Raw genomic sequence first — 23,404 nt, 5'->3', positions numbered from 1 at the left:
TTTGTAACTCCTGATAAAATAATGGATTCCAAGTAAAGATGATCAATGGCTACTGACATCACATAAAGAAAACAACCAAATATTACCACTTTGGAAAACAACTTTGGAAAACAACCAAATACACCACTTCATAGACATGCACACCATTATGTATGAAGGATTAGTGAAAGCAAATAAGCAAAAACACAAAAAACCTGAACCTGATCAAGCCTCTAGAATTAAATTCCAATTTATAAGAAATACAGGGTTATGGGGCTGGCCCTGTGGCCAAGTGGTTAAGTTCGCATGCTCCGCTGCAGGCGGCCCAGTGTTTCATTGGTTTGAATCCTGGGTGCGGACATGGCACTGCTCATCAAACCACGCTGAGGCAGCGTCCCACATACCACAACTAGAAGGACCCACAACGAAGAATATACAACTATGTACTGGGGGGCTTTGGGGAGAAAAAGTAAAAAAAATAAAATCTTAAAAAAACAAAAAAGAAATACAGAGTTAGGGGAACATGTTAAATGACACCACATATAGGCAATCAACAAAATCCAGAATATGGGTAACTCTATAAGAAAACCCTGTTTCTGGAACAGATAAACTGCAAGAAAAGAGAAACAGAGAAAGAAAGATTTAAGAAACATATCATGCTATTACACTAAATAGACATTGTTTGAATATTGATTCTAACAAACCATAAAAAATATTTATGGACAATGGGGGAAATTTGAACACTGGCTATTCCATGACATTAAGAGAGTACTCAGTTTTTTTCTTTTTAGTAATGATGATGATGTGGTTATGTTTTTTAAATAAAAAGTTCTTATCTTTTAAAAACACATATTAAAATATTTGTGGATGAAGTTATATATCTGGAATTTACTTCAAGATAATCCATGTTTTCTTTGGTGGGGGAGGGTGTGGTGGAGCTATAGATGAAACACATTTAGCCATAAATTGATATTTGTTGAAGCTGAGTGATGGGTAGGGTACATGGGGATGCGTTACACTACGCTTTTTTGTTTTTTGTATGTTTGAATTTTTCCATAATAATAAGTTAAAAAGAAAAAGACCTGAAGGATAGATTCCAAATATGAACTGTGATTCATTCCAAGGGAGGGTTTTTGAGTAACTGTTATTTTCTCTCAGTTTCTTTTTATATTTTCTAAATTGTCCCGACGAACATGTACTACTTTGATATCAGAAAACAAGAAAACAATAGCTTCCTGAAATTTAAAAGAAGGACATGTAATGGTTAAAAAAAAAAAGAAATTCTCAATAAATTCAGAGAAAACAGAATATTTAACAGTATGATGATAAACTCTAAGACTTTTTTTAAATTGGGTAATGGAAAAAAAGATAGGGAGGGGGAAAAATGAGGAACTATACCAATTTTATTATTACTCAGAGTTGTGATTCAGGCAGAATTTATATCAAAGGCATTAAAATAAATTAAAAGTAAGGCACTTCTAGAAATGTGCCCCAAAGATAAACCTCTACAAATAGAAACCATATACACAGTTATGGATCACTGCATTACATAATGCTAAATATTGAAAAAAAATGCCCGCCCATAGGAGACTGCCGGAATAAACTATTACACCACACAACAGAATATGCAGCTATAAAAAAGAATGATGGAAGAACTGTATAGGCTGCTATGGAATGATCTCTGGGATACATTAAACATGTGAGGGGAAAAAAAAAGGAAAATGTAGAACTGTGTACACAGAACACTCCCTTTTAGTTAAGAATGGAGACAATAAAAAATATATACATATGCATACAAACACATACACGCATATATCATTTAAAAGAAAAATAGAAGGATAAACCAAAGAGAAAAATAGGTAGTGATTTACAGAGGGAAGAAAGAAACAGGGTGGAGGGGACAGGAATGGATAGTAGATTTCTCTGAATTCACCTTGTTCTGTAGTTTTGATTTTGGAAATATGTAAATACTTTATGTCATTTTAAAATTAAATGAAAGTGGGGGGAAAACAATCCCTAAAAGTAGAAAGCAAGATGAAACAAATGAGCCTAACTATATCTCTCAAATTGGTGGCTTAACTATATGTGAGGTGTTACTTTAGGTGCTTTAAAAAACCCAGTAATTTGATTATAGATCACTAGTGGGTTATATCCTACTGAACTCCAAGAAGTCTTGATTATTTTTCTGCATTCATATGGTTAGTAAAAATATTGGTATTGCTACTTTCAAACGCTATCAATTCAAAAGAAGGCAGAAAAGAAGGAAAAGGTAATAAAGAATAGATGGGACAAATATAAAACAAATAGCAAGAGATGGATTTGACCCAAATCATATCTATAATCACACTAAATATAAATGGTATAAACACTCCAGTTAAAAGACAGTATAGTTAAACTGGATAAAAACACAAGATCCAACTAAATGCTGCCAACAAGAAATGTACTTTAACTATCAGAACACAAATAGGTTAAAAGTAAAAAGATAGAAAAAGATACACCATGCTAACACTAATGAAAAGCAAACTCAAGTGGCTACGTTAAATATCAGACAAAGTGGATGTTCAGAGCAAAGAATACTACCAGGGATAAAGAAGACCATTTCATAATGATAAGGGGTCCATTCACCATTAGGACATATAATCTAAAACATTTATATACCTAATAACAGGAGCTTCAAAATACATGAAGCACAGATAGAAACTACGAGGAGACAGAGATAAATCCAACAAGTAGACAGAAAATCAGTAAGCGTTCAGAAGATTTAAACAACACTATCAACTTACCTGACCTAGCTGACATTTATAGAACATTCCACCCAACAACAGCAGAATACAGTCTTTTCAAGTGCACACTAAACAATTACTACAATAGACCACACATTCTGGGTCATAAAACAAATCTCAATACATTTAAAAGGATTCAGGTCATACAAAGTACATTCTCAACACAATGGAATGAAATTAGAAATTAGAAATCAGTAACAGAAAGATCTCTGGAAGATCTTCAAAGTATTTGAAAACTAAATAACATATTTTTAAATAACCCATAAGCCAAAGAAGAAATCAAAACGCAAATTAGAAAGGATTTCAAACAGAAGGCAAAATAAATGAACTAAGACTGGCGAGTGATGACTTTTGAGCTGGACATATGATGGTTCATTACACTTTTGTGTACACTTGAAAATTAACAAAAAGTTAAAAAAACTGTCATAAGTAACACAATATTATCTCTTTCTTAAACTTATGAATCTCAAATCCATTCTCTTCCTCAATTCAACCACCATTGGGAAGCATCTATCACGATTAACTGCACACATTCCTTGCCCCTAATCTACAGAAAACTGCCTTAGCCCTTCATCATTTGAGAAGGCTTAGCTAGGAAATTTCAAAAAGAAAAACATTCTTATGTTGTGAAAAAAACAAGGCATTTCAGGAAACAAAGAGGAAACATCTACTCACCTTGGGCTTTGCTTTTGAATGTGTAACAGCCATTCTTTCCTCCTCTGGGCTCTACTCTCAGGAAAAGAAAATGGAATGAGATACTTGGCCTTTCTTAGGGTGTACTCTAAACTACAACACATTCCCTGCCCCCTGCCCCACCATCTACCCCTTATTTAACACAGAGGAAAGTCAGAAGGAAACCAGAACAGTTCTGCACTTTCTGCATCAGAAAGGGGGGCCAAGATCACAGCTGTCTTGGGCTAGAATTTCCTTCTGGATTCAAAGCTGTTCACTGGAGACAGAGCCCTGCAATGGAGTACCACAGGCTCTAAGTGTGTGACTGGCTCCTCTAGCATGCTCTCTGCGAGTATTCCCACTCCTGGACCTCCATTACATTTCCAACTGGCCTGCCTCTCAGCTCTGAACTTCTCATATCAAGACCAGGTCTGTGGCTTAGAAATAACTCATATTCTTCATTCAGGGGCTCAGATTTCTGACTTCCTTCCTTCTCTGCATCCAATACCCTTAAGGCTACAGGTGAGAGGGCACCGGGAAGCAGCAGGGAATCTACCACTACAGTCCCAGGGTGTACTAAGGATGGATACAGACATGAAGCAATACAGGTCACGTGTGAACGGAGGGGGAGGGTAGTCACTGTCAGAAGAGAAAGAAGTCAAGTCCTTAGAGGACAGAGCGACTGGGACTCATTATCCGTAGGCAGACTCAGCCCCAGGATGGACCCCAGAAATACGAAAACTCAATTTTACTCCTGCACCCCACTAAACTCCCATAAGGTCACAGACTATCAAATATACAAATGACCACACAAAGTCACACACAATCACATTTCCACAGTCACAGAGCCAGAGTGAGAATCACCAAGCTCATGCCACACTGTCAGACCGCCTAGTATTAAACAAAATCCGATCATACCCAGAGCAAGCAATCACTCAAGCACATCCAAGCGCCCTGTCAGGGGACAAGGCCAAAAACACCCCTTCACAGCAGCGCTTTCACTTTCTTCACACAGTCATGAAAACGGCACACACACACTCCTACAGTCACACACATGGCACACACACAGTCATCCAGTCAGTCAGAAAAACACAACCAAGTACCAGGTCAAGGAAACAAGCAGTTACAAACACTCAGTGCAACACTGTCCTAACACCTCAAGTCACAGGCAAACCCCAGCAATACACGATACACAGTCACATACACCACCTCACAGAGACACAAGAACATCCCATTCCCTGTCACAACAGCACTGTCGCACACCTCACAGTCACAAGCAAAGCCCAGTCATACACGCGGTACACATGCAATCACACTGTCACATACCCATATTCTCAGGAAAGTACGCGGTCACAAACACGGCCACAGCAGTATTATCACACCCTCAGAGTCACAAACAGCTGACACTCACACACACGCTTAGACACAAAGCCACAGTCGCACACGCCCATTCGCGCACAGTCACCAATACCAGGCAGGCGGTCGCACAACACAAAACCGCAGGAGCCACGGCCACACACGCTTCCCCTGCGCGTTTCCGCCCTAGCATTCCGGACATCCTCACCTCGACCGAAGGTGCGCTGCAGGGTCCAGGATCCGGCGCCCGGACTCCAAGCCCGCTTTCGGTTCGCCCGCCCCGCAACAGCCGAGCCAAGCTCTTTCACAGACGCAGCCCTCTCCCCTCGCGAGCCCCCCACATCGCGCGAACAAACGGAAATGAAGCGGCGCTCGGCACGCGGTGGACCCTGGGAAATGTAGTCCAACGCCGCGGAGGCCGTGGCCGGCTGCCCAGGACGCTGGGAGACGCAGGCTGCTAACCCTCGGCGGGGTTCGTGGACCGGGCGCCAGACCCGGCTCGCCCCAGCAGCCGCGCCCCGGAGGTTTCTGGGAGTGCTCGCCTGAGCTCAGTGCGCAGGCGTCGGGTGCGCTCCGCTGGAGCGGCTGGGGCCTGAGACAGGGAGCAGCGAGTCGTGCCTGGGTCCTAAGGCATCTCGAGAAGGTGGCACTCGCCGGCAGGTGCAGGGGAGGAGCTGGAGCTAGGGCGGCGACCATCCGGAGCTTCGGGCTGGCAGGAGACCCCCTCTGTGCTTTGCCAGGCCCTTTGGTGTGTGTAAATGTGTGCGAGACGACGCGAGATGTTGGGCGGCCTGGGAGTCCCTCACTGGCCGGGTGTGTGGTTGTATTTCTGCCTGTGTGTGATTCTGCGTGCTGATGGGTGTGAGGTGATTCGTATTGAAGCTGCATGGTAATGACATTTTATAACTGTATGGGATTGTCTGACAGAGTAAGGGCGCTCTGCTGTTGTGGTTTGTTTTGTGTTCATAATTCAGTGTGGTTTCGTGACTGGTGTTCTTCTCGTGCCTGTATTTCAGCGTCTGTAGAAGTTCCAATAGCAAAACGGCATGCGTGTGACTGAAAAAAAACGATGGATGGTCAAGTTTTTTTCCTTGGATACTAATTTGATGATCTGGGAAAGGTTACCGATTTATCTGGCAAATTTACACATGATTTTTCTATTGGATCAAATACATGTATTATGGAGAAGTATGTAAAATCAACATAGTTTTGTTTGTGTGTTTTTAAGAAAGATGATTTCAAAGCCAGTCCCAAAGTAACTGCTTTTTCGTCTGCCACAGCTCTCCCCCAAAGTAGGCATCCATTCTTTTCTGCTGTTAGGGAGACATTATTGGGAAAGGTTGAAAGGCTATCGACTAATAAATTAATAAAATAACTTTATACATAAGAAGAGTGAATTTTAGTAGAGTCCAGCATTAGTCAGATTTCCTGAATTCTAAGTCAAACCCTTGTCCCCATTTTCTGATGAGCAAACCTTGACTCACAGAGAGAAAGGAACTTAAGGCTCTCTGGTTTGTCGATAAGCCTGACCTTGTCTTCCTTTAAGACCTCATGTTCTTTTTTTTCCCAAATAATCACAGACGTTTGAACTTCCAGGACAGAGGAGACAGAGTTGTAATTACACCACTCCTACAGGGGGAAGAAAATTAATAAAACTTGTTTTGACATTCAGGACCATATACCAAATACTTTGATCTCTTCCCAGTGATGTGACTGGAGTAGCAAGTTTGGTGACCAGGATTGTTGAGGGAAGGAAGCTGTGTGCCTGATCCAGTATAGCTGTGTGAAATAAAGATGGTCAGATTGCACTGACATAGAGTGGGTCAAAGTGTCCAAGTGGAGCAGGAATTTTGTTGGAGTGTACATGAGAGATGTAGATTGGTTTTTTTAAGAGGTGACACATTCTGGTTTCAAGTTAGACAGCATGCATTGATCTTAAGCCATATCTGTTTGATTCTGGATTATCTCTTTTGGCTCTTGAGTCATTGTGATGACTGCTTGCAAGAGTTTAAAAGTGGAAAACAGGAATTGTTAACCTGAGATGAATAGATTCCATGGGATGGGCTTCTTGTTATAGTCATATGTGTGGATATAATGTGAATGTATTTCTAGTGGTCTTAACAATGTTGGGTTAAAGTACTTCTTTGTGAATCTGATAAAACTGCCTATACTTTCTTTAAAATCGGTCTCTTTTTTTTCTTTACAAGGAAAACATGTTACTCATGCATTTAAATTTTAATTTTAAAATTCAAAAGAAAACGGAGACGTTGAAGATTTTGGAGGAAGACAGTGAGCCAAGGGACCTAGATGCTTTGGAAGGAGGCAAAATCCAGAAAGCATGCCCCTTAGGAAGACTGCAGAGAGAAAGGAATACTTGGGCAATAATCGTTCATAGGTGTCAGGTGCCTTGTTTGCCTATCAGCTGGCTGTGTCAGATTTATGTCCTTATGACCCATTTTGACCTTGCAGACTTCTAAGAATTAGTTATCTCTTCAGCCCGGCAACTGGACTCGCCCCCGTGGTTGTGGCTCCCCATGAACAGCACTGGTAAGCGTATTCTCTTTCCTGGCACTGGATCATTTTCTTTGAGAGTCTTTTTTGATGCTGGCAAATGATTTTGACCTTTTTCCAATAGATTGGGTTTATACCAGTTACATGCGACTCAGGCATTTAATCAGTGATGCTGTGAAAGTATTTGAGGCCCTCTGGCATTTTTATAATTATTGTTTCCTAAGATTTTATTTTGAAAAATTTTAAAGCCACAGGAAAACTAAAAGAATAGTATAATATGTACAGTGCATATAGTTCACCTAGATTCACCAGTTTTGAACATTTTGTACCATTGCTTAATCTGTCTACATCTATTTACATATTTTTGTATGTTTTTTGCTCAACATTTATGAGTAAGCTGTAGACATCATATACTTCACCACTAAATATTTCAACATGCGTCTCTAACAACAAGGTTGTTCTCAGGGCGGCCCTGTGGTGCAGTGCTTAAATGCGCACGTTCCACTTCTTGGTGGCCTGGGGTTCGCGGGTTCAGATCCTGGGTGTGGACATGGCACCGCTTTGCACACCATGCTGTGGTAGGCATCCCACATATAAAGTAGAGGAAGATGGGCACGGATGTTAGCTCAGGGCCAGGCTTCCTCAGCAAAAAGAGGAGGATCGGCAGTAGTTAGCTCAGGGCTAATCTTGCTCAAAAAAAAAAAAAAAAAACCAACAACAAGGTTGTTCTCCTGTAGAACCTCAATATCATGAATACACATAAGAAATTCAACAGTGATTCATAATATCATCTAACATATAATCCATATTTAAATTGCCCCAGTTGTTCCCTAAATGTTCTGTATGTCCTTTTTAAAAATTGATCCACAATCCAAGTCAAAGTCACACATTGCATTGGATGGGCTGTCTCTTTTTTAAAACAACAACAACAAATCTTTATTTCTCACAGTTCTGGAGGCTGGGAAGTCCAAGATCTAGATGTGGGCAGATTTGGTTCCTGGTGAGAGCCCCCTCCTGGTTTACAGATGTCAGCCATCTTGCTGTTCCCTGAAGAGAGGACATATCTTTTTAGTTTCTTTAATGTGGAGCAGCATTCCCCTTGCCTTTTTTGTGTTTCATGCTGCCATTTTTGAAGAGTTGAAGAGTCTAGAATGTCTGTCTTATAGAATGTCTACCATTCTATGTTTGTTTGTTTTGTCATGATTAGGTTAAGTTTAAATATATTTGGTGAGAACACTATGAGCGGTGGTGTAGTCTTCCTATTCTATCATATCGAGGAGGACATAATTTAAATTTGATCCATTATTGATGATACTAAATTTGATCACTTTGGTTCAAGTAATGTGTGCACCTGATTTCTCCATGGTAAAAGTTACCCTTTGATTTTGTAAGTCAAGATGTAATCTAATAGGGATGTTTTGAGACCATTTTATATATAACCATTTACCTAATGGCTTTAGCATCCACTGATGCTCTTTGCCTCAATAAGTTATTAAATTAGGGGTTAAAATGGTGATTTAAAATGTTATCATTCCTTCTTTTGTATAGAAAAGCTTTGCCTTCCCCCTCTTTTCCCTCGCCACTGTTTTTTATGAGTATCACTGTGGCTCATAGATTTTTTTTTTTTTCCATTCAAAGTATTTTAGTACAAGGAACAAAGTATTTTAGCCCATTATTATCATCATTCTTTATGTTGCTCAAATTGTCCCAATTTGGCCTCTTAGACTGGCTCCTGTCCGCATTTGTCTTTGAGTACTTCCTTACCTTTTTATAAAAAAATTTTATTGAGATTATGATAGTTTACAACCTTGTGAAATTTCAGTTGTACGTTAATTTTTTGTCAGTCATGTTGTAGGTGCACGACTTCACCCTTTTTGCCCACCCCTCAACCCCCCTTTCCCCTGGTAACCACTAATCTCTTCTCTTTGTCTACTTATTTAAATTCCTCATATGAGTGGAGTCATACAGAGATTGTCTTTCTCTATCTGGCTTATTTAACTTAACATAATTCCCTCAAGGTCCGTCCATGTTGTTGTGAATGGGACAATTTTATCCTTTTTATGGCTTAGTAGTATTCCATGTGTGTGTGTGTGTGTGTGTGTGTGTGTGTGTGTGTGTGTGTGTGTATACACCACATCTTCTTTATCCAGTCATCTGTTGATGGGCACTTAGGTTGCTTCCACATCTTGGCTATTGTAAATAATGCTGCAATGAACATAGGGGTGCATGGGACTTTTGGAATTGCTGATTTCAAGTTCTTTGGTAGATACCCAGTAGTGGGATGGCTGGGTCATATGGTATTTCTATTTTTTTTTAAAGATTTTATTTTTTCCTTTTTCTCCCCAAAGCCCCCCGGTACATAGTTGTATATTCTTTGTTGTGGGTCCTTCTAGTTGTGGCATGTGGGACGCTGCCTCAGCGTGGTTGGATGAGCAGTGCCATGTCTGCACCCAGGATTCGAACCAACAAACACTGGGCTGCCTGCAGCGGAGTGCGCAAACTTAACCACTCGGCCACGGGGTCAGCCCCAGGTATTTCTATTTTTAATTTTCTGAGAAATCTCCGTACTGTTTTCCATAGTGGCTGCAGCAGTTTGCATTCCTACCAGTAGTGTATGAGGGTTCCTTTTTCTCCACAACCTCTCCAACATTTGTTATTTTTTGTTTTGGTTATTTTAGCCATTCTAACGGTGACATAAGGTGATATATTAGTGTAGTTTTGATTTGCATTTCCTTGATGATAAGTGATGATGAGCATGTTTTCATGTCCCTATTGGCCATCCATATATCTTCTTTGGAGAAATGTCTGTTCATATCCCCTTCCCATTTTTTGATTGGGTTGTTTGATTTTTTGTTGTTGAGTTGTGTGAGTTCTTTATATGTTATGGAGATTAACTCTTTGTCTGATATATGATTTGCAAATATTTTTTCCCAGTTGGTGGGTTGTCTTTTCGTTTCAATCCTGTTTTCCCTTGCCTTATAGAAGCTCTTTAGTCTGATGAAGTCCCATTTGTTTATTCTTTCTATTGTTTCCCTTGTGTGAGAAGACATGGTATTGGAAAACATCCTTTTAAGACTGATGTCAGAGTATATTGCCTATATTTTCTTCTAGAAGCCTTATGGTTTCAGGTCTTACCTTTAAGTCTTTGATCCATTTTGAGTTTATTTTTGTGAATGGCATAAAAGAATGGTCTATTTTCATACTTTTACATGTGGCTTTCCAGTTTTCCCGACACCATTTGTTGAAGAAACTTTCTTTTCTCCATTGTGTGTTCTCAGCTCCTTTGTCAAAGAGTAACTGTCCATAGATGTGTGGTTTTATTTCTGGGCTTTCAATTCTGTTCCATTGATCTGTGTGCCTGTTTTTGTACCAGTACCATGCTGTTTTGATTGCGATAGCTTTGTAGTGTATTTTGAAGTCAGGGATTGTGATGCCCCCAGCCTTGTTCTTCTTTCTCAGGATTGCTTTAGCAACGCAGGGTCTTTTGTTGCTCCATATAAATTTTAGGATTCTTTGTTCTATTTCTGTGAAGAATGTTATTGGAATTGCCTTGAATCTGTAGATTGGTTTGGGTAGTATGGACATTTTAACTATGTTTATTCTTCCAATCCATGTGCACGGAATGTCTTTCCATCTCTTTATGTCATCATCAATTTCTTTCAGGAAAGTCTTATAGTTTTCATTGTATAGGTCTTTCACTTCCGTGGTTAAATTTATTCCAAGATATTTTATTCTTTTTGTTGTGATTGTGAATGGTATTGTGTTCTTGAGTTCTCTTTCTGTTAGTTCATTATAAGAGTATAGAAATGCTACTGATCTATATAAGTTGATTCTGTACCCTGCAACTTTGCTGTAATTGTTGATTATTTCTAGTAACTTTCCGATAGATTTTTTTAGCGTTTTCTATAAATAAGATCATGTTGGCTGCAAACAGCGAGAGTTTCACTTCTTCATTGCCTATTTGGATTCCTTTTCTTTCTTTTTCCTGCCTAATTGCTCTGGCCAAAACCTCCAGTACTATGCTGAATAAGAGTGGTGAGAGTGGACACCCTTGTCTTGTTTCTGTTCTCAGAAGGATGGCTTTCAGTTTTTCCACATTGAGTGTGATGTTGGCTGTGGGTTTCTCATATATGGCCTTTATTATGTTGAGGTAATTTCTTTCCATACCCCTTTTATTGAGGGTTTTTACCATGAATGGATGTTGGATCTTGTTGAATGCTTTCTCTGTGTCTATTGAGATGATCATGTGGTTTTTCTTCCTCATTTTGTTGATGTGGTATATCATGTTGATTGACTTGAGGATGTTGAACTCTCCCCGTGTCCCTGGTATAAATCCCACTGGATCATGGTTGTGATCTTTTTAATGTATTGCTGTAATTGGTTTGCCAATATTTTGTTGAGGATTTTTGCATCTATGTTCATCAGTGATATTGGCCTGTAGGTTTCCTTCTTTGAGTTGTCCTTGTCTGGTTTTGGGATCAGGGTGATGTTGGCCTCATAGAATGTGTTAGGAAGTGTTCCATCTTCCTCAATTTTCTGGAATAGTTTTGAGAAGGATAGATATTAAATCTTCTTTGAACATTTGGTAGAATTCCCCAGAGAAGCCGTCTGGTCCTGGACTTTTATTTTGGGGAGGTTTTTGATTACAGTCTCAATCTCTTTACTTGTGATTGGTCTATTCTGATTCTCTGTTTCTTCTTGATTGAGTTTTGGGAGGTTGTAAGAGTCTAAGAATTTATCCATTTCTTCTAGGTTGTCCAGTTTGTTGCCATATAGTTTATCATAGTATTCTCTTGTAATCATTTGTATTTCTGTGGTGTCCCTTGTGATTTCTCTTCTTTCATTTCTGATGTTATTTATTTGAGTCAGAAAAGGGAGTTACACATATGAAAATGGACAAAACTAGAATGAACTCAATGGTTTTAGATTAGAATTTGAAGTATTAGTGTGAACTTAGACTTTTCATTATATATACATAGATATAAAAATAAATATAGATATAAATGTGTGTATGCAATGTATGTGTCTGTTTATTTATGTTCATAAGCTTTGTCCACTGAGAGGGCCTGGAAGCAGTGACGCTTGATAGCAGTGAAAATGCTAGCACCCAGATCATGGCCTCTAAACACCATTCCCCCTACTATTAGGAACCAGGGCTCCTTGAAGAAATGATTGATTCCAGTGTTGGGGCAGGGCAAATACAAGATGAACCTGGAACATCTTGTACGTGAAAGTAAGGACATGCCCAAAGAATGATAGGGACTTGTTAAAAGGTCCATAGAAGCCAGATAGAAGGAGTTCTCACTTGTCAAATCTTGCACAAAGTGAACAATAATATAAATAATAATAGTAGTAGATTATAGGCTTTGAATGAAATAGGAAATCACAAGTCCATACTGACATAAATTAATAAATTGAAAATGTGATGAAGAATGGGATGTTTATATGGTCTCAGAATACTCCCCTCTATAAAATCCTTACTAATTACAAAGGGAAAAAAAGTAATTTTACAGTGGAGAAGGCTGGCAGGTACACCTTATTAATTGATCAAAAAGAATATCACCAGTAATGGGACAAGCTGTCATCCTGTGCCTCCTGATATGCCCTGAGAAGAAGGCATCCTCACTTCTGTGGCATTCCTTCCAAAATGCAAAAAGACAGGTTTCAGTCGTGGCTCCACCACTTTCTGTGACCATGAGCAAGTTACTTAAACTGTCAGTGCCTCAGTTTTATCACCCAAAGATGAGGCTAACTCCTTAGATGGTGGTTTTTGAGAATCAGTGATCATGAGGCAACATCAAAGAAAACCAAATTGGAGGGACATTCTCCAGAGACTGGCTTGTAATCATCAAAACTGTCAAGATTATGAAAGTCGGGGCAAGACTGAGAAACTGTTTCAGACTAAAGGAGATTAAAGAGACAAGACATATGAACATGATGTGTGATTCTGAACTGGATCCTTTAGTACAAAGGACATTATTGGCACAATTGGCAAAACTTGAATGGGATCTGATATAGATGGTAGTAATGTATTAATGTTAATTTCTTGATTTTGTTAATTGTATTGTGGTTATGTAGGGACATGTCCTTGTTTGTAGGAAATAGACAGCATATTCAGAGGTGATGTGGCATTAGGTAAGCAATTTACTCTCAAATGGTTCAGGGGATAAAAAGTTCCTTGTACTATACTTTCAACTTTTCTGTAAGTTTGAGATTGGATAGGTAGATAAAAAAACAAAAGTATGGAGTGTCTTTAAAAAATAGCTTGGGAATTATACTTCTACTCTTAAAATAATTTTAAAAGTTCATATCGAAGTTCTGTAGGCTTTTGTCAGTTGTGCTTGTACATATTGATGCCTCCAAACAGTATGATTATTCTTGGCTTTTTGATGGGTCTTAAGATTGTTCCCCCCACAAGGTGATTGACCTTATTTACCTGGAGATTTCTTGCCTGCCTTGTCTAGAGCTACTAAGCAAGCCTGATTTTTCATGGCTTCTTTTCCACCCATCCCCCAGCTTGGCCATTTCCAGATTCTACTCTCTCCCAGGAAGAAGAAGAAATGACCAAGTCCCAAGTGAGTTTTAAATGATATGTTTCTTTTATTGTCTTATTCTGCACTGCAGATAAAGTAGGTCACAATAATCCCAACAATAAGATGAAAAACCCTAAATGGATAAAAATCAGTCAGCAAAAAATATAAATGGTTAAGACTAGGAGAAAATTACAATTAGAATATAGAGAAATTGGTTAATTTAGCATTGATCTTCAGGCCAGCCCCATGGCTGAGTGCTTATGTTTGCGCGCTCCACTTTGGTGGCCCAGGGTTTCGCTGGTTCGGATCCTGGGTGTGGATGTGGCACCACTTGTTGGCCCACACTGAGGCATCGTCCCACATGTCACAACCAGAAGGACCCACAGCTAAAATATACAACTATGTACTGGGGGGACTTGGGGAGAAAAAGCAGGAAAGAAAAAAAAGAAGATTGGCAACAGTTGTTAGCTCAGGTGCCAATCTAAAAAAAAAAAGAATTGAGCTTCAAATTTGAATCTGATCTTCATGGGAAAAAGAAATTAGGACATAAAATTAAGAAAATTCATTACATAGTTTATGCTGCCTTTCATTAAAAAGCTCATTAATGTCTCAGAAGAAAATAAAATATTTTAATGGACATAAAGTAAAGTAAAATGCTTTGGCATCTTTTTGAACTGGTGATCCAGAGCTCTCGTCGCTCTCGTCGTACCTTCTTTACTCTGGTCTCAAAAAGTGAGGTGTGTCTCCACTCAAAGATATTGTCTTTTCTGTTCTTGATCCCATCTTTCCTGTGTCTTCTGGAACCATTCTCCATTGGTTAATACTTACACTGAAATATATCAGCTAGTTCTTTCTTTACAGCCTCATTTCCCTTCCTTTACTTACTTCATTCTCCACATCCTGGGGAGAAAACAAGCAAACAATTATTTTGTCCATGTGTCCTCATTAGTTACCTCTGATAATATAGAGGTTAAGTGCACAGACTTCAGAGGTAAAAAGACAGGTTTCAGTCGTGGCTCCACCACTTTCTGTGACCATGAGCAAGTTACTTAAACTGTCTTTGCCTCAGTTTTATCACCCAAAGATGAGGCTAACTCCTTAGATGGTGGTTTTTGAGAATCAGTGAGTTGTTCTGTGTGAGTTGCTTAGAGCAGTGATTGGTACCATTTAATATTCACTTGATGTCTGCCTCATTTCTTTCTCAGAAACGGTACTGATGACTTACGTCTTGGTGATTTCTTTCTGTCTCATCCCATTTGTAGTATTTTTGTAACAAAGTCCTCCAAGTATGGGATATGTGGATGCCTCACTTTCTTATTTCCATTACAAGAGGAAGATTTTTTTTTATTCTACATTCTTTTGGAAGTTACGTTTTTCATTTTTTGTTGGTTTGTTAGTTTTATGAGAGGGGAAGTTAAAATATGGTCTTCATGACTTTTTTTAAGAAATCTAAAATATTTTCCTTAGCTTCGTTATATTATTTTCTCATGATGCTAATTAAGATCCTCTGACAGCTTAAAACCAATTTTCCATTAATGAATGCCTTTCCTTTGTCTGCTTCTTAAGTGGTGGTCGTTTCTAGAATTCATTTGGTGCCCCCCCTTTTCATGCTGTTCAGCATAGCCTCAGTGAATGATCACATCCCACTGCAGTGGCTGCAGCTACCAGTTATAGACTAGTGATTATCAAATTGCTCATTCCCTTTCTAGTCCTTGCTTGAGCTCTTGATTAACATATTTAACAGCCAGATGGATCTCTTTACCTGGTTGTTCTGTAGAAAGCTGGAATTTTACAGGTCCAAAATTTCATTCTTACCTCTTCTTACCACCTTCTCCCCCCCAGCACCCTTTGCCATATTCCCTGTCCTGGTGACTCACAAAGCCATCTCCTCCTGAGTTCCATCTCTGTTATTTCCCAGTATAGGATCTTCTCTCTCGCATATAGCTGATAATGGACCTTTAAGGAGGCTGAAGCAACGAGTAAACCTGTACTTCGAGAAAATATCCTATGTGACTTGTTCTCTTCTAGAATACAAAATAAAACTAGATAAATATTAGGCATCTGTTGTAGCTTTTTATGAATTCTGACCCCTGAATGCTTTCACATGTCACCCAGTATTCTCAAATTGATGAGGAATGTATTGTTACAGGAAACAGTAACATTCAAGGATGTGGCTATTGATTTTACTCAGGAGGAATGGCAACAACTGAAACCTGCTCAGAGGAATTTGTACAGGGATGTGATGCTGGAGAACTATAGCAACCTATTAATAGTAGGTAAGGACAATCTCTGTGAAAATCAGATTCTCCATTTCTGAACTATGAGAGGCCTTTAAATGGTATGGGGGGTATAGCCCTGAGTTGTCACATTAAAAGATCTTATTTCCTTTGTTCACATGATAGTATATATTCCAGCCATGTTGCATTTCACAGGAAATTTCTTTATGCCTCTCTGGAAACCACACCTTCCTCATTCGTCAGAAGCCCTGTGGCTTCCCATATTCAGCCTAAATTCTGAGATGATACTTTCTCCCTCACGTTAATACCCAAGTCATGTATCTTCTCATAAACAGGCTATCAATTCACCAAACCAGACATCATTTTCAAGTTGGAGCAGGAAGAAGAGCCATGGGCTGTAGAGGAAGGAATGTTAAGAAGACGTTCAGGTGAGTCAGTGAGGCACGTGTGAATGGTGCAGTCACGTGACAGTTGTTTAGAGAACACCTCTGAAACATTTTCCAGTGTGGTTTTCTTAAAGGTCCTAGTCTTTCAAGTGGCAGTTGATATAACTTCCTCAGATACCTACATGGCACTTCTAGATATTTCTTATACATCAGGGCTCTCTTTTTATTGAAGTTGAGAGGATTAACCTTACTTATATTCTGGATGCTGAATCTTCCCATTTCCTTTACAACCTGGTTTTCTTGATTATTTTCCCTTTTGCTTGCATTCTCATTCTTTACCTCCACCTGCTTTCATCTAGTTATCTGCTTATGTATTCAGTCTTTTAAAATACTACAGTCTTACCAAAACTCTTTGACACGTAGGTTCATTTTTCATTTCTTTCTCGTTTAGCTCTTTTCACCCATTGTGAAATGCTTCAGAATCATAAATTTAGAGCCACAGGCATATCCTGCATTGCTTATCATCATACTTTAAAAACTCTCCCACGCGACCCCCGTTTTGTTCTAAAAGTTGCTGCCTTCCTCCCAGCCCAATTCCAGCCTTTCTACCCTTCTGCATTTTTTTCTACCATTTATATTGTGAAATGTAACAAACACATCAAAAAAGCATCAAACGTAAATGTATAACTTAACAAATTATTATTAAGTAGACATCCATGTAGTCAGTACCCTGGTGAAGAATAGAACATTGCCAGCTCCCCAGAAGCCCTTCACTGATGCCTTGCAATCTCTGTCCCTACCTTTCATCCTAAATAGAAGTGTCCTGACTTTTATGGTAATCACTCTCCTTATTTCTTCCTAGTTTTATAACCTATGCATTCCTAAAGATTATGGTTTAGTTTTAGGAATTTATATAGAGTCTATGCTTCACTCCATTTGCTCAATATTATAATTGCATGATTTGTTCATGCTGCTGTATGTAACTGTAGTTTATTCATTTTTATTGCTGAATAGTTTTCCTTTGCATGACTATACCACAACTTATTTATCCATTCTATTGATGGAAATTTTAGTTTTTTCCAGTTTGTAGCTGTTATAAATAATGCTGCTATGAACATCCTTGTACATACCTCCTGATGCAGATGTGCCTGTATTTCTGTCAGTTATATTCTTAGTAGTATAATTATGATATAATAGGTTATGTGTGTTTTCAACTTTAGTTTGATAATGCCAGACCATTTTCCAAAATGTTTGTTCTGGTATATTCTCACTGGAAGTGTGAAGTGTTGCTCCACAGACTTGCCAACATTTGCTATTATTGATCTTTTTATTTTTAGCCATTCTGTTGAATAGATGAGTGGTATCTCATTGTAGCTTTAATTTGCTTCTTTCTGTGAGCTCAAACACCTTTTCATATGTTTACTACATACGACTTTTCCATTTTGTGAATTGTTAATCCAAGGCTTTTACTTATTTTTCTACTGAATTGTTTGTTTGTTTGTTTCTGTTAAGTTGAAAAAGAACCTTTTTATATTCTGGATCCAGAGTGTTTTGTGGGTTGCATGTGCTGCACAAATCTTTTTCCATTTGATAGCTTGCTTTCTCTGTTTCCTAATGGCATTTTCTGATGAACAGATCTTCTTAAGTTTAATGTAGTGCGTTTTGTAAATCTTTTATTTGAAGGTTAATAGTATCCTGTTTAAAAATTATTTCCCTAACCCAAGCTCATGAAGATATTCTCTGATATTCTAAAAGGTTTACTGTTTTGCCTTCAGAATTTAGGTTTGCAGTCTACATGGAATCAGTTTTTCCATATGGTGTGAGACAGGTATCAAGTTCCCTTGGTTCCACGTGGATATCCAGATAATGCAGCACAGTTTATTGAGAAGACCATTCTTTTCCTACTACTCTAGTGTGCCACCTTTCTCATGAGTCAAGTACCTGTACACATGTGAATCTATTTCTGGTGCTCTCTTCATTTCCATCATTCTAATTGTCTATCTTGTGCCACTAGTAAACTGATTTAATAAGTGTTGATCTCTAGTAGAGCAAATCCTTCCCCTTTGTTTTTCTTCTTCAAAATTGTTTTGGCTCTTCTGTGTCCTTAGTGTTTCCATATAAATTTTAGAATCACTTATCTAGTTCCACAAAAAAAACTGTTGAGAATTAGATTGAGATTGCATTAAATCTACAAATCAGAGGATGGTGGATATCTTTATTATGCCCTCCATTCATGAACATGGTATCCCTCCATTTATTTACCCCTTTGGTTTTTTAATAAAATTTTTAATAATTTTTTTGTGCCTGTTCTTCAATCTCTCATTTTTAACTGCATGACTTATTTTTTGATGATCCACCTGATCATTCTACTTTTTTTGCAGTCATCCTACATCACATTTTCATCTTATCATTTGTCACTTTTTGATGTTTATTTCCCTGATTTCTGCAAAGTGCAAAGTCACATTAAAAGCACTCAATAATCTTTATACTAATAAATGTTACTTTTTCTACTCTTAAGTCTTCTAAGAAGTTTTCCTTCTGAAAACAAGGTGATGTGGAATATTTGCACTTGGGATTTCTTTTGTTTTGGGAGACAAGTCCTGAAAGCAGAGAAGCAACTTCACATTAATTCATTTCTGAAATTTTATTAATAATATAATGCTGGAAATTTTATGTTATTTTTTATTCCTTTTTAGAAGACTGGGAAGTTGGTGAGCAAATGGAAACAGAACATCAAAGATTTGTGAAAGGAGTTGCAACCATACTTAAGAAAACCTTGACTAAGGAGAAAGGCAGTGAAGTTAAAAAAGTTGGAAAAATGTCTCCTGTGAACTCAGACATTAATTATACAAGGAAATGCCTCTGTAAATGTGACTCTTTAGGAAAGAGTGTGAAACATAATTTAGACTTACTTAATCATGGGAGAACCTGTGTCACAAAGAAGCATCATGAATGTAATAAGCCGGGAAAACCCTGCCATAGGTCATCCACTATTGCAGTAGCCCCTTTTAAGTGTGCTCAGTGTGGAAAAGGCTTCATTCAGGAGTTGGATCTCATCAGACATCTCAGAGTTCATACTGCAGAGAAACCTTATGAATGTTATGAATGTGGAAAAGCCTTTAGCCGGAAGGAAAACCTCAGTTCACATCAGAAAATTCATACAGGAGAGAAACCTTATGAATGTAAGGACTGTGGAAAAGCTTTCATTCACATGTCAAACCTAGTTAGACACTATCGAACTCATACAGGAGAAAAACCCTATGCATGTAAGGCATGCTGGAAAGCTTTCAGCCAGAAATCAAATCTCATTGAACATGAGAAAATTCATACTGGAGAGAAACCCTATGAATGTAATGAATGTGGAAAAACATTCAGCCAGAAGCGAAACCTTATTGAGCATGAGAAAATTCACACTGGAGAGAAGCCACATGAATGTAATGAATGTGGGAAAGCCTTCTCTCGAATCTCATCTCTTACTCTACATAAAAGAAGTCACACAGGGGAGAAACCCTATAAATGTAATATATGTGGAAAAGCCTTCTCTCAGTGCTCAGTATTTATTATACATATGAGAAGTCACACAGGTGAGAAACCTTATGAATGTAATGAATGTGGGAAAGCCTTCTCCCGAAGATCATCTCTTACTGTACATATGAGAAATCATACAGGTGAAAAACCTTATGAATGTAATGATTGTGGAAAAGCCTTCAGCCAAAAGGAAAACCTCATTACACATAAGAAAATTCATACTGGAGAGAGACCTTTTGAATGTAGTGAATGTGGAAAAGCTTTTATTCAGATGTCAAACCTTATCAGACACCAGAGAATTCATACTGGAGAGAAACCTTATACATGTAAGCAGTGTGGGAAGGCATTTAGTCACAAATCAAATCTCACTGAGCATGAAAAAATTCATACTAGAGAGAAACCTTATGAATGTACTAAGTGTGAAAAAGCCTTCAGACATAAGCAAAATCTCAGTGAGCATCAGAAAATTCACACTGGAGAGAAACCTTATGAATGTAATGAATGTGGTAAAGCCTTCTCTCGAATCTCCTCTCTTACTCTTCATCTGAGACGTCACACAGGGGAGAAACCTTATGAATGTGGTGAATGTGGGAAAGCGTTCTCTCAAGGTTCATTACTTATTATGCATATGAGGAGTCATAGAGGTGAGAAACCATTTGAATGTAATGAATGTGGGAAGGCATTTTCTCAAAAAGCATCTCTTACTGTCCATGTGAAAGGTCATTCAGGTGAGAAATACAGTAAGTGTAATGAATGTGGGAAGGCCTTCTCTCGAGTTTCAGCCCTTGCTCTACATTCGAGAACACATACAGGTGAGAAGCCCTATCAGTGTGATGAGTGTGGGAAAGCTTTCAGACAGAACTCACACTTCATTAGACATCAACAAATTCATAGTCGGTATAAACCTTTTGAATGCTTTGAGTGTCAGAAAATCTTCAGTAGAAATTCACATCTTCTAGCTCATGTAAAAATTCATTCTTCAGCAAAACGCTATGAAAGTGAAAAAGCCTTCAGTAAAAACTCAAAATTTATGAAACAAATAGATTCACACTGAGGGAAAAGACCATCAGTGTTGTGAAAAGCCAGTACCCACAAAAAACTACAGCAAACATTGTTCTTAACAATGAAACTTAGAAGCATGACCATTAATGTAAGGAATAAGATGTGAATGCCTTCTGTTGCTACTATTTGTTCAGTAGTAGTCACAGCCAACAACCTCTTCCAAGTATTCACTAGATGAGAAGGAGTAGGCATCATCTCATTTCTACTAATCGGATGATGATCTAGATGAACTAGTCAATGAAACAAATACGAGAAAAATAAATGCATAATATAGATTGAAAATGAAAGGTTAAGATCATGGTTTGAATCTTGGCTCTCAAGTGTGACTTTTTGTAAATTACTTAACCTCTGTATAAAATGAGGATAATAATAGTGCCCACTTCATAGTGTTCTTAAAAGGATTACATGAGTTAATAGCTACAAATCAGATATAACAGTGCATGGTGTCATTTCAGTATTCTGTAATTGTTAGGCATTCATATTGTCATCATGTGCAAATGATATGCATATATAGAAAAAACCCAATAGAGAACCTCCCAATAAGAGATAGTTAACATACAAAACTCAATAGCATTTCACTATGCCAACGATATCAAACTAAAAGTGTAATCTAAAACAAAACTTAAAAATGTGTATGAGTAAATCTAATTAAAATATGTGCAGAAAATTATAAAACATCATTGAAAGACAAAAGAAATCTGGGTAATAAAGGAATAAACAATATTTTAAAGGTATCAGTTTTCCTACAAGTTAATTTGTAAATTCATTGCAGCTTCAATTACAACTCCATCAGCTTGACATACTGATTTAAAAATTTATAGCAAAATGTCTACAAATAACAGAAAAAAAAATTTAAATAACAGGTAGGGAGACACCCCCTGACAGATATCAAAATTTATTGTAATGCTAGAATAATTAAAACCCTGTGTTATTGGTATAGTAACAGGCAAAACAGAATAGAGAGCCCAGAAACAACCATGTAATTTAGGACCTTTGCATATGATAAAGGTGACATCACAAAAATGGGGAAATAATAAACTATGCACACTGTGGTATTGGGATAATGGCTTTTAAACTTTACTTATACAAAAGTCCTAAAACCAAAATTCTAAATCTAAAGAAAATATAGAATGCCTGTAACAGCATTTGTCCAATAGAAATTTCTGCAGTGATGTAAATGTTCTGTATCTGCCCCGTCGTTTATAGTAGCCGATAATCACTCATGGCCATTCAGCACTTGAGGTGTAGCTACTGTGACTAAGGAACTGGTTTTCAAAATTACATTAACATTTTAAGAGTACTTGAGGGAAGCATTTCTTTAAAACATACAATAGGGGTGGGCCCCATGGCCTAGTGGTTAAGTTCGGCATGCTCTGCTTCAGTGGCCTGGGTTCAGCGTCCAGGCATGGACCTAACACGACTCGGTGGCAATGCCATGGCAGGAACACACATACAAAACAGGAAGACTGACACAGGTGTTAGCTCAGGGAGAATCTTCCTCAGCAAACAAACAAACAAAAAGATACACTGAGACTCATCAATTCCACTCTGAGACTATGACTTAGGAGCCTTCTAACATTTTTAGCTAATGTGTCTTCTAAGATTTTAAAGAGCTATTTATACCTTGTAAATTTTTTAAAGTTAATGTATAAATATTTCATCATGGTCTTAAACAGATGCCAAGTTTCTAATTTCCACCATAATGTTAATGTTTCATTTTAAAGTAGTAAATCACTACTTTAAATATCCCAATGGAGTCTAAATACTTAATGATTGGATACCATCAGACATGTACATGAATAAGCTCTTTAACAAGTTTTATATTCCTTTCTCTCTTTAATCATATTTGTAGTCCTCTTTTCTCACAAAATTTTATCATACTATATTTTTATGCTTGAAAGTCTTATTTATTATCATTATAGCATAATTCTATGCAATAAAAATGTATATAAACTGAAACTTTAAAAGTTTTCTGTGAACATAAGGAATAAGTCAAAATAAAGTAGTATAAATTTTTATTAAAATTACTTTAATGTCATTTTTTGAATATACATCTCTTTAAAAAAAAAAAAGGCTGGCCTGGTGGCATACTGGTTAAGTTTGCATGCTGTGCTTTGGTGGCCTGGAGTTTGCAGGTTCAGATCCTGGGTGCGGACCTATACACACCACTCATCAAGCCATGCTGTGGTGGCATCCCACATACAAAAAATAGAGGAAGATTGGCACAGACATTATTAGCTCAGGAATAATCTTCCTCAAGCAAAAAGAGGAAGATTGGCAACAGATGTTAGCTCAGGGCCAATCTTCCTCACCCCCCCCAAAAAAAGAATGGGGCTATTTTCATATAGTTCATGTAT

At 38.0% G+C, this 23,404-nt stretch overlaps 2 protein-coding genes across 41 annotated transcripts in view; one reads left to right on the top strand and one right to left on the bottom strand.

Moving 5' to 3' along the window:
• The window catches only part of LOC103558429 (zinc finger protein 420), a 29,750-nt gene extending 24,527 nt beyond the window's left edge, over positions 1 to 5,223 (bottom strand). The window contains exons 1-2 of one of the 2 annotated variants that reach the window (XM_008531425.2): positions 4,999 to 5,223; positions 3,438 to 3,488 (exon numbers count right to left, since the gene is read on the bottom strand). The gene's annotated coding sequence lies outside the window, so the exon portion shown is untranslated. Of the gene's footprint in view, positions 1 to 3,437; positions 3,489 to 4,760; positions 4,926 to 4,998 lie in introns of those variants that run through there. The other variant, XM_070557485.1, reaches the window with a different exon arrangement.
• Positions 5,179 to 23,070, top strand: LOC103558431 (zinc finger protein 568). Of its 39 annotated transcripts, none has more exons than XM_070557453.1 (7): positions 5,341 to 5,540; positions 7,260 to 7,337; positions 9,695 to 9,832; positions 13,818 to 13,876; positions 16,026 to 16,110; positions 16,407 to 16,499; positions 19,154 to 23,070. In XM_070557453.1, exons 2-7 carry the CDS (start codon positions 7,325 to 7,327, stop codon positions 21,037 to 21,039), a joined length of 2,274 nt encoding a protein of 757 aa, XP_070413554.1. In that variant the 5' UTR covers positions 5,341 to 5,540; positions 7,260 to 7,324; the 3' UTR covers positions 21,040 to 23,070. The 39 variants fall into 39 exon arrangements, with proteins under 39 accessions (XP_070413557.1, XP_070413564.1, XP_070413558.1 ...); XM_070557450.1 differs by having other exon boundaries at positions 15,984 to 16,110; XM_070557445.1 differs by having other exon boundaries at positions 9,650 to 9,832; positions 15,984 to 16,110.
• Positions 23,071 to 23,404: the final 334 nt, after the last annotated feature.

Source organism: Equus przewalskii, chromosome 9 (genome assembly GCF_037783145.1).
Source record: "Equus przewalskii isolate Varuska chromosome 9, EquPr2, whole genome shotgun sequence".
In the NCBI taxonomy this organism is placed as follows: domain Eukaryota; kingdom Metazoa; phylum Chordata; class Mammalia; order Perissodactyla; family Equidae; genus Equus; species Equus przewalskii.
Note: the sequence above shows the minus strand (reverse complement) of the source record. Positions and strands in the feature narration are given on the sequence as shown.

What these genes read in the sequence shown, in the direction of transcription:
- LOC103558431 (XM_070557445.1), top strand. An exon ending in GGCCACGGGGTCAGCCCCAG is followed by an intron (nt 9,833 to 13,817) that starts GTATTTCTATTT and finishes CCCATCCCCCAG; the next exon opens with CTTGGCCATTTCCAGATTCT. An exon ending in AATGTTAAGAAGACGTTCAG is followed by an intron (nt 16,500 to 19,153) that starts GTGAGTCAGTGA and finishes ATTCCTTTTTAG; the next exon opens with AAGACTGGGAAGTTGGTGAG.